The sequence below is a fragment of the Amblyomma mixtum genome, chromosome 1 (assembly GCF_055824585.1).
Source record: "Amblyomma mixtum isolate Tamu chromosome 1, ASM5582458v1, whole genome shotgun sequence".
Classification (NCBI taxonomy): Eukaryota; Metazoa; Arthropoda; class Arachnida; order Ixodida; family Ixodidae; genus Amblyomma; species Amblyomma mixtum.
In genome coordinates, this window is record NC_143012.1 from 61,671,228 (window position 1) to 61,689,526 (window position 18,299).

The 18,299-nt window shown below is 46.0% G+C and overlaps 2 protein-coding genes across 2 annotated transcripts in view; one reads left to right on the top strand and one right to left on the bottom strand.

The window, feature by feature from the left end:
• The window catches only part of LOC149366455 (uncharacterized), a 57,868-nt gene extending 57,028 nt beyond the window's left edge, over positions 1 to 840 (bottom strand). Inside the window, exon 1 of the mRNA XM_089550867.1 lies at positions 205 to 840. Coding sequence (XP_089406993.1) covers positions 205 to 613 — 409 coding nt within the window. The 5' untranslated portion in view covers positions 614 to 840. The remainder of the gene's footprint in view (positions 1 to 204) is intronic.
• On the top strand, positions 79 to 17,993 carry LOC149366456 (uncharacterized). The gene is made up of 4 exons (XM_089550883.1): positions 79 to 1,257; positions 5,982 to 6,234; positions 13,297 to 13,373; positions 17,632 to 17,993. Exons 1-4 carry the CDS (start codon positions 1,131 to 1,133, stop codon positions 17,733 to 17,735), a joined length of 561 nt encoding a protein of 186 aa, XP_089407009.1. The 5' UTR covers positions 79 to 1,130; the 3' UTR covers positions 17,736 to 17,993.
• The last annotated feature ends 306 nt before the right edge of the window (positions 17,994 to 18,299 follow it).

Sequence of the window (18,299 nt, forward strand, 5' to 3'; positions counted from 1 at the left end):
TTTGTGCTTTGCTGGGCTGTATGTACAGTCCAAGCGTCATTTGACCTTCAGCTTTGTATGCGCTTTTCGCTCCAAAAGTGAGTGCAAAAGAAGAGCTTCTGGTGTTCTTCGTAGGGTTGGCATTCTGAACGTCGCTGAGCTCGTTAATTCCTCGCGGCGAAAAAGGAACGGACATAAACAGCTTTTCATTAGTTGAATCCCTACCTGTCCCAATGACGAAAACAACATTTCCAGCAGCAGCAGCACCACCAACAGGCCCAGGGTCACCGGTGGTAACAGGCAGAGGCAGGTATTCGTTTCGGGGTCTTTCCGTTGGCGCCGCGTACGGGTCGAAATTGTGTCCCACGTGAGCAGGTTCGGTAAGCAACACACTGGGCACCGCCCCCCTCCTCAGCCTGCGCCTCTTGGATACTTGCACGAAGTCTGTGGGAAGGAAATGCTTGCTGCACACGGAGGAGCAACTCGGCGCGTAATTGGGCGGCCATTCTTTGCGTCCGATCACACTCAACCATTTCAACCGCACTACCGCTTCGCTAGGAATCTCGTGAAACGAGACGCCGTTTTTGGAGTTTTCGGAGGTTGCCTTGCACCATGGCACGCAGCAGTAACGCATCGTGAGAAACGCTACGTTATCAATCAGAGGCTGACAGCTGCTCGGAGACTGCGCGAAAGAATATAGCTTCTCTGGGTCTGTCGCTCTCGCCTGCCAACCTGCCAAAAGCTGACGGCAACGTGGGAGCAACAACCAAGAAATCGTTGATCATGAATCTATCATACTCAGGCCTAGCCAGACGAGAGCACGATGTAAACACTGCAGACGACAATAACCGACTTGACTTGGATTAGCTTGGCTCGACTATATTTAAAATGCATTGATGTTGAACGTAATAAACAAAAATATTATAAAAAAAATTGTCACTGAACTAAAATTAATCCTTAAAAACATTTTTTTAAATTTTTTAGCACTTTGGAAGCATTGTGCAAAGCTCTGAGGTTTTTTGGGTCTATGCTTTGAGAAGACACGAAGGCAGCCATTGGCAGCCACGCCAGGCCACGCACAGCTCTTCTCAGGCGCTGACTTTTAAATTTCAAATCGCTGAGCGGCGTTCTGTCAGTGGTTGGCACATCCGATGGCTTCAAACGTTCTCGACGAACATTCAGAAATGGATAACCCGTTGGCAGAGTTTCAGGAGCTGTGTACACAAGCCGAAAAGGCCGTGGAAGCGTACGTGAGACGATGGACGAGTGTGCGGGAAGGTAAGACGCGGGTCAAATTTTTTCGTTGCCGCTTCAAGCGCAGCTCTCGCAATTCTTTCGAACGCTGTGTGAAAGAAGGAAACAGTGCGTGGTACACCGGCTTGTTCTGCATGTTCTTCCGTTGGTGCAAAAATCAGTAGGAATGAAATGGTTCAGTCGTCACAGTTGTGCCTTTTGATGGAAATGCGTCCAGCTTGCCCAAACACGCGGCCCCTCGCTACACTTTGTGAAGAGGCAGACAGGGCGGTACACTGCTCAGAGGTGGTTGTTTGCGCACGGAATATGAAGATGGGGGGATATTGGATGGCGAAGAGCTGAGTAGTGGCAAGAAATCGGCCCTGCGGCAACAGACGCGCGGGATCGAAATTGGCTACACCGTAAACAGTGTGTCGTGAGTACAGCTGAAAAATGCAGTGCACGTAAGCCTCACGTAGAGTGCACAGCTTTCTTCCTAGGGGGGGGGGGCAGAGTTCGAGTTCGTTGTAGCACCAATTCATGTTTTCTGGGCAGGAGATGATCAGGGCAGGGACCAGGGTGACAGGTTATCAATCTAAACACAAAGAAACAACGCAGGAACACGTAAATGCAACAGCAGTGCTTTCTCTGTATCGCTTATTAGTCATGCCTCTGCGTCATTTATCTGTTTTCAAATTGTGCATCAACCTTGCAATATCAGCTCTATACTGAGGTTGGTCAAATAACCCCATACCGGCACATCTGGAAGGTTGTGTTTTGCCCACAAGAGATCCAAACAAGCCAGCCAAGGAGGTGGAGGCAACAGGAACAGACAGTATACTCGCTACTACTTCGAAATGAATAGACATACTGCAAATGTTAAGAAGCGTGAAAGGTTTTGTTTTGAAATTGTGTTTTTTAGAGTTAATTGATAGGTGCATACGGAAGGCTTTCAGCATTGCACAGCAAAAGAGGTGAGGTTTCGCCCTAGATAAATGCAATCTGTTCGATGTCCACATGGTTACAGTCTAATGTGTGCTTGTTTTTACTGATTGGTGTGCCTACCATCTAGAATGGTTGTCACGATTACTGCCAGTCCTGCTAGCTGAAGTGTATCCTCAATCCTGCTATGGTGCTCCAGGTATTAGGATGCAGAATGTTCAGCTGTGAACACATGTCACAAGACTTGCGTCAGTGGCTGGTGAGCTGTTTTTGTGTCGGCTCATTGGTTCTCAGTAGCTGGGGTGTCTCGATACTCAGCAGAATCAAGTAGATTAGCAAGAACAAGAACGTGTTTACACTGCAGCATTCGTTGATAGCAAACATTCATGTGGGCTGATGTGCCTAACATCATCTTGGTCCTTTTCCCCTTCGACATTTCATCTTGGTTCTTTTCCCCTGCGACATTGTGCCTCCCTTTTCAGTGCTCAGCAGGTGTGTTTTGTTGTAGTTGATGCATTTGCTTTTCCTGCACTACTTTTGGCTGCACTTGGAAAAAGTGGCTTGTGTTTGCACGTGATGTTTGCAAATGGAAGGAACTTGTTACGAAGAGAGAGCGGGTGACTAGATTCAGCAAACGTATGAGATGCCACTTGTAGCTGGAAACACTAAGGACAGTTAAAGGCAAATTAACTGCTTCTAGCCATCACCGGTTTCCACTGCCACCTATGACACCATTTAAAAAAAAAAAAATTCAGGGAGGCACTTTGTTGACCTAAATTGCAGTGAGGCGAAAGCCTTTGACGTGGCGTTGCTGCTTGTGTCACTGATGTGTGGTTAAGATGTTAATTAAGTACACAGTTGTTTGTGAATCTTAAATGCTGGAAACACTGGAGGGCGTTTGGGAGGCATCCGTCTGATTCGACGCCTATCTGCAAACACTCTCCAGCGTCCTAGACAAGGAGAACTACACATGCGTTGGCAGGAAGTAGCGTAGCCATTAGCACGCTCGGCTGCTGAATGGAAGGATAGGGGTTCGAATCCCATCATGCACAAAGATTTTTTTTCTGGTCTGACAAGAAAAAGCATGACAGCTGTGCTGACAACCTTCTGTCAACAACGATGAGTCATTAAAGGGTTTCACCGTAAAAAAAAATGCATGAAATCATTTCTAGTGACCAGTTTTCTGGAGACAGGAGATGCCATGTTTGACCCTCAGCACCTGCTGTCGGTGGCATTTTGTGATTCGGGTAGCCCTGAGTGATTTCTTTGTCACTGCCACAGGAGACTCAGTGATATGAAGATGTCGGAATCGATATGCCAATCAGTGGGCTTATTTTAAGGCATGGAATCTCCAGAGAGTTTATGCTCTAAGAGCTCTATGCTGATTTCACATGACGTTTCGGCGAGCATGAAGCAGTTGCGCAGTTTCCCTATGCAAGAAGCTGAATGTTGTAGAGGAGGTTTATAACGTGAGGCTAAGACAAGCAGCTCGGACACAGACTAGTACTCTCTGGTTTTAGTCTTGAGAGGGACAAGTGAGGAGCAGTGAATAAACCCATACATTAAAACAGCACCGAGAAAAAGAAAGAAAACTTGTGCACCTCGAGAAGGTGAACAATTTAGTTTCTTGTTGTATTAAATATGCTTTATGGAAGCAGCCCCAAACAAGTGCTCCGGGATTACTTAATTTTCGTTTTAACGAATCGTGAATACATTGAAATAGTTTGGTCCTCACAAAAAATCTCCATAATTCAATTCGTCCATATTAACGGGGGTCGCACTAGCGGGGCATGACTGCACAGCTGTGAGAAAAAATAAATGTACGATTCAGACATTTTATAGAAAAGAAAGTAATGCAGTACTTATGAATTCTAGGCTTTTCGTGTGTATCGAGGAACCTCGCACCTTATTCGCATTTGACCTAATGACTCTATATCGTCCCAATGTTTTTATAGCTGTTTATAGCTGTTATTGATGCACTTGTTCGGCATTGTTCTTAAAAAATGCCAAGTGCAAATACTGTGAGCATGTAAAGTACTTTCTACCTTTCCTGTCAACAAACTTAGCTGACATCTGGTGCCTTTGTAGTGATGTGCGTCTACTATGGGTTACCTGCATTTATTTTCTGGCCTTTTCATTAGCCTCCACTGAGTAAATTGAGGACTGCACAGCAGGCCATCAAAAGAAAAGTGATAGGGGGGTAATATCAAAGAGATTACCTTCTCCAGTCCTTAAGCTATAGAGTGCCAGTGTTACTTAATAAGATCAGTCTGTCTAGATTTAATAACGCTCGAATAACGCGTAACATTTTGCGTTCAATGTTTCTGGAGTGACTCGTGTTTGCTGTTTCTGGTATAAAATGGTAACGTGTTCACTAAAAACACACATGGTAGTTTAACCTCTCATATGTGCAATTATCGCTTTTTTTTTTGCAGTTTTATGTGCACGTTAACCCTGGCTTTTGTATAACATCTCAATATCTTTTTTTGATTCATTTACTTCACCTCTTATTTTTGTAAATCTGTGATAAAATGTGACCGTGACAAAATGTGATAGCAATTGATATCTTGTATATAATTTTTTTTTGTACTGCTGTCACTGATGCCTGCCGCCGGTTTCCAAGCCTCGTCAAGCTGTTACTACTACAGCTTTTTGCTTGGGAGACCGTCAACATTGTGAAATGTTGAAAATAATGGTGAACTGAATTGAATTGAGATGTAAAGATTGGATGATTGGGGAACATACTCGAGTTAGTGCTAGCCTGGGTGAAATTAAGCAGGAGAAATGGGCATGGGCAGGGCATTTAGCGTATGGAACAGACCTTCGATTGACCGTTGGGGCAACGGAGTCAGTTTCGAGGGGACAGAGGTGTGGTAAGTTTGGAAATGTTCTTGCATGAGGTTGTGATCACTGTTGCTGCAGTACAGGGGTGATAGGTGATCACTGTGAGAGACCTGAGCTGGATCCAGCAGGGCAGGTTTTTTGGTTTTGGTTTTGTTTTTTTTTAGGAAAGGAAATGGCGCAGTATCTGTCATACATATCTCGGCAGACACGTGAACTTCTCCGTAAGGGAAGGTGGGAGTGAAAGAAGAAATAGAGAAAGAGATGCCGTAGTGGAGGTCTCCGGAATAATTTCGACCACCTGGGGATCTTTAACGTGCACTGACGTCGCACAGCACACGGGCGCCTCTTGCGTTTCGCTTCCATTGAAACACGGCCGCCGTGGTCGGGTTCGAACCCGGGTACTCCAGCTCGGTACGTGGAGGCTAACAAAGAGGGTTCAGCTTAAGTTAAGAACAACGCAGCGAGCTATGGAAAGGAAAATGATAGGTGTAATGTTAAGAGATCGGAAGAGGGCGGAGTGGGTGAGGGAACAAACGCAGGTTAATGACATCCTAGTTGAAATCAAGAGGAAGAAGTGGGCTTGGGCAGGGCATGTAATGCGAAGGCAAGATAACCGCTGGTCCTCAAGGGTAACGGAGTGGATTCCAAGAGAAAGCAAACGTAGCAGGGGATGGCAGAAAGTTAGGTGGGCGGATGAGATTAAGAAGTTTGCGGGGATACAGTGGCGGCAACTGGCAAAGGACAGGGTTAATTGGACGGACATGGGAGAGGCCTTTGCCCTGCAGTGGGTGTAGTCAGGCTGCTGCTGATGATGATGACTCCGGCTCGGTAGACGAGCGCCTTACCACTGAGCCACCGTGGTGGGTCAAGGGCAGGTTGTGATGATTGCAAAACGTGCTGCCTTCTGTCATTTTTACTCCGTTTGGGTGACTGCGGGGCATAACTGACATTCCTCCCCTATCCTGTGCTCTCTTTGAGTGCAGCTCTCGAGCAGCGCATCAAGCATGAGTCGGAGATGTGTGAGCGAGTCAAGCAGAGGCTGGCGGAAGTTGAGGTCGAGTGCAAGCTCAAGGAGGATGCGTGCGCGAGGAGCAAGGAGCAGCTGGAGGCCGCCCAGCAGGAGATGCAGAGCTGTGTCAAGGACCTGGAGAACCTGAAGATCAGAGAGTCCTCTGCCGTTGACGCTCTGAAGGAGTTCGACAAGGAGGCCTACGACAGCAACGTCAAGACATTGAGGTTGGTGTAGCACCTTGGCTTGCCACTCCACTGGGGATGACTGTTTCCTTGGCATGAGATCGAAATCTCTTTAAAGCGCAGAACACACTGCAACTATTTCAACACTGGCTCCTTTGGGAGTGCATTGCCAAACCTTCGGTGAAAATCTTTCAATTCTGTTCTGTTAATACTTTAAACGGGCCCATAAATAACAGACCATGAATGGCAGTTTACCAATATCCCTCAAGAGAAAAGTACACAACAGCTGTATCTTACCGGTACTCAGCTATAGGGCAGAAACGTGGAGGCTAACAAAGAGGGTTCAGCTTAAGTTAAGAACAACGCAGCGAGCTATGGAAAGAAAAATGATAGGTGTAACGTTAAGAGATCAGAAGCGGGCGGAGTGGGTGAGGGAACAAACGCGGGTTAATGACATCCTAGTTGAAATCAAGAGGAAGAAGTGGGCTTGGGCAGGGCATGCAATGTGTAGGCAAGATAACCGCTGGTCCTTAAGGGTAACAGAGTGGATTCCAAGAAAAGGCAAGCATAGCAGGGGGTTGCAGAAAGTTAGGTGGGCGGATGAGATTAAGAAGTTTGCAGGGATACGGTGGCCGCAACTGGCAAAGGACACGATTAATTGGAGAGACATGGGAGAGGCCTTTGCCCTGTAGTGGGCGTAGTCAGGCTGATGATGATGATGGTGATGATAAGTAGTGGCAAATGACAGTGCCCTTCTCTATTAAAGAGTTCCAAGGAAGTACAAAGAGAGGTAAACACAGGACAAAGTACACCTTGAAATTAGTCAGTAGCACTGAAGATGAGGCTTGTCGCTATCTTGTGTTGCACGGCAATGGGCATTAGAAACCCAGTTCAAAAGTACTAATTAGAACAGTCCAAAATGATCGGAATCCATTTGGAACCAGTCGGATTGCATTTGGTTCTAATTATGTCATGGGCATCAGAAACCCAGTTAAAAAGTACTAATTAGAACAGTCCAAAACGATCTGAATCCATTTGGAACTAGTCGGATTGCATTTGGTTCTAATTATGTCTTTGGCCTGTTTCAGTTCGTATGTTTCAACAGGGAAGGGACGAGTGAAGTTAAGCTCTCGTGCTGTACTGTCTTCTTTTTTTTGCGCGTGTTGTGGTGTCCAGTAGCGTAGTTTTTTCAAGATTTTCAAGAAGTAATGATGTTACCCCAGATAAAAAGGGACACAGGAATAAGTGGTGCATAGTAAATTATCCCAAGTTGCTGCTTTATTGGCTCTGAAGGTTCTACTTTCACACACATATTGGCCGCCTTTCATAACAAAGGTTGGACAACAATGGCTTCCATAAGCATAAATGTTATTGTTTATTTTGGGCCGATTTAAGCAGAACCTGTATATGACGTGCTCGGCAACCAAGTGTGAAAAATCACAGTGCAGATTTTCCTTAGGTCTGATAAGCTTTGGGCATTATTTGGAGCCTCCCTAAATTACTCACCTGACACCAAGACACAGTGGAACACAACATAGAAATTGAATTGTGCCAGTTTAACCTATACACGCCAAAACATGAGACATTTGAAAAGAAATTGGTACTTTCTTTATATAAAATGTTTATTTCCCTTTACAATTAAATCATCCTTTTATTGATGGAAATATTTTTCTCAGCACCAACTTTTGAGTTGTTCTACAATGTAGGATACTATGCAAATTTGCTAAACTCACATTTCTCATCATGCGTGGTAGTTTTCTTATGACAATGCACAAAAATTACTTGTTTTTTGTGCAGAACCACAATGTAGTCAATGGAGTTGAATATGAAGAAAGGCATCCAGAGAAGACTGGCGGACTGTTTTGAACGCACAAAACGCTCAAAGCAACCCTTGCATGGGAAAAGTTTAGAGCCGTTTGAACATGTGCTGGCAGTCACCAACTTTTATGCCATAAACTTTTACAGTTAGTGCAGAAAAGGAGTGTTGTGAGTGTAAGATGCTTAGCATATATGTGGGTTAATAACAAGCATATTTAACCCCGCCGCTGTGGCTCAGTGGTTATGGTGCTCGGCTGCTCACCCGAAAGACGCGGGTTCGATCCCGGCCGCGGCGGCTGAATTTTGATGAAGGTAAAATTCTTGAGGCCCGTGTACTGTGCGGTGTCAGTGCACGTTAAAGATCCCCAGGTGGTCGAAATTTGGGGAGCCCTTCGCTACGGCGTCCCTCATAGCCTGAGTTGCTTTGGGACGTTAAACCCCAATAAACCAAACCAAACCAAGCATATTTCAGTGTAACTTTAAAAGAATGTTAGCCGACAGCAAGAGACCAGAGTAGGTCCGGGAACAGAGAGGAGTAGATGATATCCTAGTTGAACCCTAGAAGAAGAAATGGGTAGGGCATGTTATGTAAAGGCAAGATAACCAGGGGTTGTTAAAGAGTAATGGAGTGGATTAGCATAACAGGGGGTGTAAGAAAGTGAGGTGGATGGATGAGATTAAGAAGTTTGTGGGGATAGGGTGGCCGTAGCTGGCACAGGACAGGGTTAATTGGAGAGATATGGGCATAAGCACGTACTAGAGCACTGCACAGGCCGTTATTATTGGATGGTCTTGGCCTGGGCTCGGTACTCTCTACCGTTTCCTGCCCAAGCCCGGCCCGCTTTCTCTAGACATGCCTGGGCTCAGCTCCAAAACAACGCAACAGCTTTAAAGGGGTGGAGACACCAAATTTGTGGTTCGCGCGTTCTTAGTTTCAAACGTTTCTTATGGCTCCAAGAAGCATGATACACACTCAAAGATTCATATATTCACAGTGAATAATTTATTATAGCATTTTTAGGTGAACGATTTTCGGTTTCGGTTTCGGAACGCCGAGTTGTACAGTGACGTCACAGAGGGGGAAGATCAACTTCTTCGCTTGGTCACGTGGGCCCACAAAAGTTGTGACGCACCTACTGCTGCATCGTCTGCTTTCCCACACACGTGCTCACCAGCGCATATGAAAACAAACAACTGCACGTCTAGTCCCAGCAGCTCGGATTCTGACAGATCTGATTCCAACGAGTGAGGACATCGACTATTTTTTTGTTCGCACGCTAATATCGCCTTCGCGAGTTCGCGTGAGGATGCGAAACACTTTGCAAAATGCCAGTAAGCATTGCTGCGCCGCTCTACCCAAGCTGCGCCCACAACCGGTGTCACACTTCGCTGCCGTGCAGCAGTACCTGAGCGCTGCTTGGGATGGTGTACAAATATCACAAGAAAAGACAAGATCGCTTTGTTATCAGAACTGCCAGCTATACTAGAGCAGCGACAAAGCATGTCTGCTTATGTTGGGAGCTTTCGGCAACGGCACCGCTCGCGGGCGCTCCGGGCGACGAGCTCTGCTGCTGCCTGGCTGCCGTGGTCGTCGCTAGGCCTATAGCCTGTTTAGCAAGCGGCCGGCGCTTCGGAAGTCGCCTGCGCTATAATAAAAGGCCTACTTTTCACAAATAGCTGTAGTGTTAACAGAATCATCTCACAATAAAATAATAGTATGGTCAATCTCCTCGACGCCTTCGGCAGCGGAGCTAGCGGGCGCCAGGCGAGCCGGACCCCGACGTCGCGCCAGCGGCAGCTGCTAGGCGCGGTTGTGAGAAATTTGCGCATATCACAGTTGTTACCTCTACTAGCAGCTCAGTATTGGTCAGCGATCCTCAAAAATGACACTTTTTTCACATTTCTTGTCCCATGGTTTATTATTTACGTCAAGAACACTCTTTAGCTCGCTTTCGGCAGACGGTATCCAGGCTGACCTACCGGCCGGCAGACTCGGCGTACTTCACGTCCGCACAAGAAAATACAAAACAGCCATGCTACCAGAAAGGATGCTTTCTAGATTCGAGATACGACAGCATGACTGTGCTAAAAGTGGATCTTTCGGCAGCGACACTGCCTGCGGCAACGCCGGCTGACGACCTGCGCGCTGGTCCCAGACTGCCCTAGTCGTCGCTAGGCCTAGCTGCTTTCGCATATCGACTCCGCAGCTGAGGGCGCTTCGGGACTGGCCAGCGCTCAGAAACGTGCTCCGCTCGGCACCCCTTTACTGTGAACTCGTCCCATAATAAAAGATATTCTCGATTTCCACGACGTCTTCAGCAACAGAGCTAGCAGACGGCAGGCCAACCGCACCAGGTAGCAGCAGCACAAAACCGGCTATGGGATGAAATTTGCTTGCATCGCAGTCATCACTTCTACCAGGAACTCGGTATTTGCCAACGATCGTCAGAAACGATGCATTTTTGATATTCATATATCCCAGGGTTTGCTATGAACGTGAACAAACAATACTATCGCGTTCTTCAGATGCCGGCGTTCGGCACGAAGACTGGCGCAGGCCGCCCGGCTCCAAGGAGTGCGCCCTATGTCATCATGACGCTGCCGCTCTCCGCGCTCGCATTGGCTGCCGCTTCCCGTTGTTGTTGCCGCGAGCGGCCCGCCGTTGACATCTAGCAGGCCGGACGCAGGCAACGAGCTGCAATCGGACGTTGCGACGCTGTTCGCAACGGCGCGCCGCAAACCGAGCAAACGCGGCTCGCTGGTGCGTCGACTGCGCTCACGCGGCTGTGCCCCGCTCATCGTACGTCACTGTATTTTGGTATGACGTCACTAAAACTTTATTTTTCTACACCCCTTGTGACGTCATGGTTGATGGCGCTAGCGATGGGTCTAGATCGGTGAGAGTGAGCATTTAGGTAATCTTTGGAACCGAATTAAAATATTTTTTAAACGTTTGTTGCGTCCAACACCTGGCTGTGACTGCCCTTGCATACATAGGAATCCCATAGCAGGCTTTTTATAGCTTCAAAATTTGGTGTCTCCACCCCTTTAAGCATGCTACAGAAGCACAGATTCTTTATTCACTATGAATTTCCATGAAAAAAACAAAGTGCCCCATATTTTAGAATATACGTGTTAAAAGAGCAAGAGTATACAACAGTACGTGCCTTCCGTGGCATTCAATCTTGTCATATGTGGCAGCTATCCAGGTCTTCAACAGAAGCATCCCCTAATTTGTACATGGCTCGCACATCTGTGTTTGCATGGAAGAAACTAAGTCTACAGGAATGAAGGCTTTGTGCATTGTCTAATCAGCCTAATAAACGATTGACAGAGTGAGAAACGACTTTATTGAAACACCAGTCAATGAACACCAGGAGAGAAGTCGATCTCCCCCATAGCCCCTAGCCGTCGGCCAGAATCCCTTAGGACACAGTAGCGAGGGCTTGACCGATGATCTCCTGCAGGGCATTGGGGTCTGGACTGTAGAGTAGTGCCTCCTAGGATTCTAGAGTGCGCGAGCTATCATACTTAGTCGGACATGTCCACACCGTGCGGACCAAAGTTGCTGCCTCGTCGCAAAATTTCCACTTTGACCTGAAGACTTCAGGACACCGCTTGCAGTAGAGTACTGGGTTGGGAAAAACCCCTATCTGTAATTTTCTCCGCATAACCTCCTCTTTCTTATTGAGCGTTCTGTTCGCTGGTGGATAAATTTGTTGATTTAGTCTGTATAGTGATTTCCTGGTACGCGCGCAGATCCTCTCTGATGTTTATAGTTTCGGTGACCTGGGAGGTTCCAGGGTAGGCCGGTAATTGAGAACTCAGGTGACCGAATGAGCCTCCTCGTTTCCTCTAAGTTCTTTATGAGCTGTTCCCAAACCAGCAGAACCAGTTCTCTGGGTCCTCCTTTCCTGTTTACCCAGGTGGTCGAAATTTCCGGAGCCCTCCACTACGGCGTCTCTCATAGCCTTAGTCGCTTTGGGACGTTAAACCTCATAAACCAACCAACCAACCAACCTTTCCTGTTTAATATACGGATGGCACTCTGCCCGATTCGTAATTTCTCACAGCATTTTTTGAGTCGCTGATGACTACCTTGCCCCCCCCCCCGGCTAACGGCCAATGCTATGGCCACTTCCTCAGCTTCAACAGCCCAGAAACAAATTGTGTTTAGCCCTTTCAGGTGCTTTGTACACATTTGTGTATTCAGCAAACTCACAGATTTTCCTGAGAGACTGGTGCACCTAGCAGTGATTTCATTGTTTCAGTCGAATTGAGCACCCCTCTTGTTACAGATAAGTTGGTTTTTTGTGCCATGTAGCAGATGCAGTAAGTAATATTTCACTCAACAGTGCGCTAGGTAGCACTTTGCCCACCATTTTTGTGCAGACGGATTTTGTTGCGAGTGAAAACATTGATTGTTTTTGCTCAATTTTGGGCGTAATGTATATCTTCTACAAAATGATTCCATGGTTCCTAGGGTGCTTACCTGACACATGAGAACGTTTCGATGTTGGTATTTCTAACAAATCTGGCACTTTGTACGGAATTCTGGACATCGTTGTAAAAACTTACCTGCCGGTCTTTCACGGTCAAAAACTAACAAATTCCTTTTCTTGAGGCCTGAGTATACTACTTAGGTGAAAAAAATAACTGATTTCAATAAAATCAAAAAGGGCGCCTGAAAGGGTTAATGAAGCAGTTCTCCATGACCTGTTTCAATTTATCCGTTTCGCTAAAAGCTGTCTGAAATATGTTGCTTGCTTATTTAACTTTAACCTCTTTTGGTCAGATTGCAGCGTGATACAGCCAACACCTTTTGAAGCGAATGATGCTAAGCACCGGTGGCAAGAACGTGGGGACGCAACTTGTCGACTGTGCACTTTTGTTAGTGATGGATGGATAGACGGGCAACCAGGCAGGTGGATAGACAGACGGACGGATGGAAGGGCGAGCATATGATACGAAATTTCAGCTCGTGAAAAAATATTTGTTGAAATTTTGTTTCCTGCGCATCGAACTTTCCTCCAAATTGATGTCAAGTTTTCTGGAAAAAAAAGTTGGTTCAATACAAGGGTAAATACGATACATTTGGAAGGAGGCAGTTTGTATTATACAATGCATTCTACAGTCTCTTCTTTGTGATAATCCATCTCAGCTGAGGGGACAGTTTCCCACGTGTCATCACTGTGGGTGCTGTGACTTTGGCAGTGTGCGGTGGTGTGTACGTCTTTTTAACATGGCCTTTTTTTTTCTTCTTTATTTCATACCTACCCCCTGCAGCAAGCAGAAAAGGCTGGCATCAAAAATCATGAAGCTGGAGCTGGAGCAGTGCTCGGAGACGGGGCACCTCAAAGGAGGTACGGTTGCTTTCTCAGCATTGACATCCATGGTTGAGAGCGGTTGGTGTGCCAGGCAGAAAACCAGTTGCCTCAGACATCAGCATAGCCAGTAAAAGCGACGAAATCTCTTTCAGCTGGGAACAAGAATTGGATGGAGTTGTCTCCAACAGCGTCCCTTCAGGAAACTCTGTCAGCACTTCAGTCTATACTCCGTTTCATACCTAGCAGGCAACGCTGCCAAAGCTAGCGCGCCTGTTCACGCAGGCGAAGTCCGCGCGCCAAAAGTAGTTCGCCATACAACCAAAGCGAACACAAACATATTTCGTAGCGACAAATCTTAAGTGACGTGACTGGCACCTCGTGGACTTCGTTTTACCTCTTGCCACATTTTCATACCGCGACTCGTTGAGATTTGAAGAAGCAAAAAGTACACGGGGCGGTATGACACGCGGTTGGTGAGGCGAATCGCTTCTACTAAATCCGTGCCCAAAAAGTAGTTCTCTCTCTGTGAAAATTTTGGCCAGAGAGCCTGAACACTGAGCGCCTCACAGCTTCGACCATGATTTTCAATGGTACTACATCGTTTTATACCGCTCCTTGTATTCGTCCAAACAATGACCGGAGTTTCGAGAAGAACGAATGATAAGTGGCGGAGTAATACAGTTTCGCGGACACACTACTTCAGCAACCTCCGCAGCGTTGCCTGCTATGTATGAAATGGAGTATAGTTGTTTTGGCTTGCCTCTTGTTAGGAAGAAGGAAAGCAGAAATGTGCTGGCTCTTTTTATAATTTGACAGCATTTAGATTGTTGTTTTGAAAAAAATTTCGGGCTTCTCTGTCATGAAATAACCTGACTGATTGCGAGGGTCTTGACATCATCAACACCACATGACCACCAGTGGAGACCAATCTGAGGACCCCCAAAAATATGAAAGTAGGCCCACCTTTGAAAATTGATTTAGTTGGATTAGTGGTTAGATTGAGGTGGATTAGCAGGTGATTAGGGGGTTAGTGGGTTAGATAAGTGTAATCCTGTGTGGTAATCCAATGGAATGTACTGGAACATTATATAAGACGATGACTCATGCATGCCATACAGGTGCAAAGAAATCAATTCCAACTCGAGTTTTGGCGAGAAAACCAAAAGAAGAACATTAGACACTCATTGTAGACATCGTGGCACTCAACCTAAACGCTATCTTATTTTCTTCTTTAAGAATGTGGTTAAGAATGCCCCCAATTTTTTTTCCCCCCACATTTTAGTTCTCAGTAGCTTTGGTTCATAGGTGATACTTTGCACTGCTCACTGTTTGAACAATTAGGAGCATCTACAGTGCCTCTTATGGGTGGTATGATGTGCTATGCAACCTTCCGAACACATACTTTAAAATAGGAGGGCAGTGGAATCATTGCCATGCATCTTTGTAGTCCTTCATGGTTTCAACGTGACCTTGTAGCATATACTTTAGCTTATTGCACATTGTGTCTGGATAATTAACCCTTTAACTCTTGATGTCGCAAATTCGTGACATGCAGTTTGCACACGGTGTACCCATTACTGGAGCTTGCATACTGAGTTTGATGTTAACATGTGCTCAGCAGCCAGCGATTTCCGGTCAGAATGTTTAGTGCTGCTCTGAGCAAGCTTTGTAAAGGAAATAGGGGCATGAATGTGTGACTTTCATCCACCATTCAACAACTGCTCTTGTCTCATTTTGCACGTTAAAGAACCCCAGGTGGTCGGAATTTCCGGAGCCCTTCACTACGGCGTCTCTCATAGCCTTAGTCGCTTTGGGACGTTAAACCCCATAAACCAAACCAAACCAATCATTTTGCAACAACTTTTGTGGGAAGAATAGGAAGATGTTTGTAACATGATAAAAATGTCCTACTGCCCCTGAGCCTTGAAGTCAGCGTTTGACACTACTCAGACCATCTATGCAATATGCACCAAATGCCCACTTTTTCGAATTCCCGACATACTGATTTCTCGATCTTTTGCGGTGCTTACAAATTGGCTTTTGAATTTGGGTACATTGGCAACCATGGCTTACAAGGAACAAGCGACCAGAAAAAGGATGAACACGAGTGCTGACTACTACCATCAGAAGCTGTTTATTTGTTTCAGCAGTATATACCATTCAGAAAAGATGAAACATCACGTGGTCACAGGGATAAACCTTTGCCGCAGTCAAATAGTTGGATGAAGATACTTAAGCGCTAAGGTATAGCAAACTCTTTCTTCAGCAGCATGAAGGAAGGTGTGCTGATACCAGTCTGCAAGCCCAAGCTACGTCAGACAAAGGTATTGAGAAGATACAAAGAAAGAACAGCCAGGGAAATCTACGAGGTCTACATTGTCCACATGAGGGCGGAGACTTTCGTCAGCACACCTTCCATTACGCTGCTGAAGCAAGATTTGCTCTTAGTCTGAGGCTAAAAACAACGCTAACGGGGACGAAGCAGAGAGAGGGACACGACGCTGACCGTCAACCAAGTTTTATTGCACGTTCACCGGTTAAATACCTCTCGTTCGTGCAAAAAAGAAGAAGAAGAAAAAGAGAAAGAGGGAAGGCGGGATAGACAAGAAACCTCGTGGCATGAGATTATGCATTGTTTAAATGAACGGCTGTTTAAATTAAAAACTGCAAGGGCATAATAGAGCATAAAAGATCTTTGAAAGGCGCCATCAGCAGTGAACTGGCAAGACATTGCCGAGAGCATGAATGTGCTCCCCAACTTGGCAACACCACAATCATATCTACCTACCCAGACCAACGGACGAGAGAAATTGAAGAAGCCATCAACATTCGGCAAAATGGTGAAGAGTGCGTCAGCATCCCTTCCATTTCACTTCGCAACAGTGAAATTAATTATCTGTGTATAATGCATAATCTCATGCCACGTGGCTTCTTGTCTATCCCGCCTTCCCTCTTTCTCTTTTCTCTTCTTTTTTTTCTTCTTTTTGCACGAACGAGAGGTATTTAACCAGTGAACTTGCAATAAAACTTGGTTGATAGTCAGCGTCGTGTCCCTCTCTCTGCTTCGTCCCCGTTAGCGCTGTTTTTAGCCTCAGATCATGCACCAACCAGCCCAGATTTCCACCCTTTTGCTCTTAGTGCTTGACTACTGTAAAAACCAGAATTTAGGTCAGACCGGAATATACTAGGTCATCCCCCCATCTAACGAATTCTAAAAATGAAAAAAGTCTTTTTCAATGGCAAAAGTACCGAGAGATACCCTTACCTTGAAACAAATGCGACTCAACCGGTTGCACAATGGTGACAGTATTTATTTTCATTTAGATGCTGCTTGTATGTACACCCGGCCAATTCTTTAACACTATCACGCGTCCATTGACCCGCGTGGTTGTCAACGCCTTATTAATGATGCTGAGTGGCGAAACAAGTGAGACGTGCACATGTGTACATGTGCGCTTACTCTCGCTTCTTTCGCCGCTCCATGATAAGGTGCTGACAAACACGTGAGGCAATGGCCGCGCGACACTGTTAAAGAATTGGCCGGGTGTACAGTACAGAGAAGGGCACGAAGTGCGCAAGCGTTACTCCGAGTCATCAGAGATGTTCTAACTCGAGTCGGATGACAATTGCTTCTCGCTGCCCACGTCCCATAGAGCATCACCCTCTGTGCCGTCTAGCGCATTACTTATGCTGCACTCTCTAAAAGACTTGCGCACCATCTCTGCGGGGAGAGATCTCTATGCCGACAACACTCAGCCACCAACCAAAATAACTTTGTTTGTGACAACGGAAACGTAAATTGATGGTGTCACAACGTCGCTATACCGTGCTGCTGCTGATGGCGATGGTGATGGAGGCTGTTGACTTCAGCCGCCCATTGTTGCAAGACTTCCGTAATCTTTCCGTCAATGACCAGTATATAAGACAGGGGTCGACTTTTTGCCATGGCTTTTTGAAAAAAAGTTCTACCTATATTCCAGTTTTTATGGTATCTTCCTCCAACTATTTGATTGCAGCAAAGGTTTATCCCTGTGACCACGTAATGTTATATTTTTTCTGAATAGTGTATATTGCTAAAGAAAATAAACCGCTTCTGTTGGTAGTAGTCAGCACTTGTGTTTGTCCTTTTTCTGGTTGCAGTGCCATCATTCCCTGTAAGCCATGAACCAGCTATCCCAAATCACCACTCTGCATCAGTTGTCAACCGTAATATGGAGTAGCGATTTTGTTTATTTGATTCCTTCATAACTCGGCTGTTAAACGCTTTTAATGTGTGCACGCGTTTCTCTCCCAGCTGTCCACCACGACGACGGCAAGTCGGAGCCTTTCTGTGTGGCGACTAGTGGCAGGGACCCGTGTGACATTGCCGACGACTTGTGGAATTTAGTGCCACTCTGATGCTACCCCGATGAGCGCATCCTCATACAGCTGCAGTTCACACAAAAGCCTTTTTCCCACTTAAGCATAGCGCAAGTATCTTGGGCATTTTTCATGCAAGTGGGTGGACGAATTTTTGGAAAGCGTATTAGAACCTTGGGGAAATCTTTTAGAGGCCCCGCAAGCTTCAGTGGTGGCTCAAAGAAATGGGTAACCTTCATTTGTGCCGGTTGAATGAATTCTCACTGCTCAGAATTGTCAAACATGTTTCGGGTTTGTTAGGAGTGACAGAATTTGCCGTCTCTGCCTTGGTTTGGTTTGCCTCTGATCACTGGTGTTCAGTCAGTCGTGGGTTAGTTGCTTTTGGTTCGCACCTAAAAGTAGGCAGTGCTTGTGTAAATATAATTTGTCTTGTTCTCACAGTAATTGCCTTAGCGAGCAAGGTAATAGTTTTGGCATTTGTAATATTTTGCAATTAAAGGGACATCGAGAACAGATTCAAGTTAGCTTATAGCAACTTATTCCGCAGTCTAATGACTAAACAAGCTGCTTCCACTCAAAACTGAGGTTTTACAAGCTACAAAA

Excerpts from the sequence above, each read along its gene's own strand:
- LOC149366456 (XM_089550883.1), top strand. The coding sequence starts at position 1,131 with ATGGCTTCAAACGTTCTCGACGAACATTCAGAAATGGATAACCCGTTG. Across the intron at positions 6,235-13,296 it reads AGCAACGTCAAGACATTGAG|CAAGCAGAAAAGGCTGGCAT; the intron begins GTTGGTGTAGCA and ends TACCCCCTGCAG. Across the intron at positions 13,374-17,631 it reads GACGGGGCACCTCAAAGGAG|CTGTCCACCACGACGACGGC; the intron begins GTACGGTTGCTT and ends TTTCTCTCCCAG.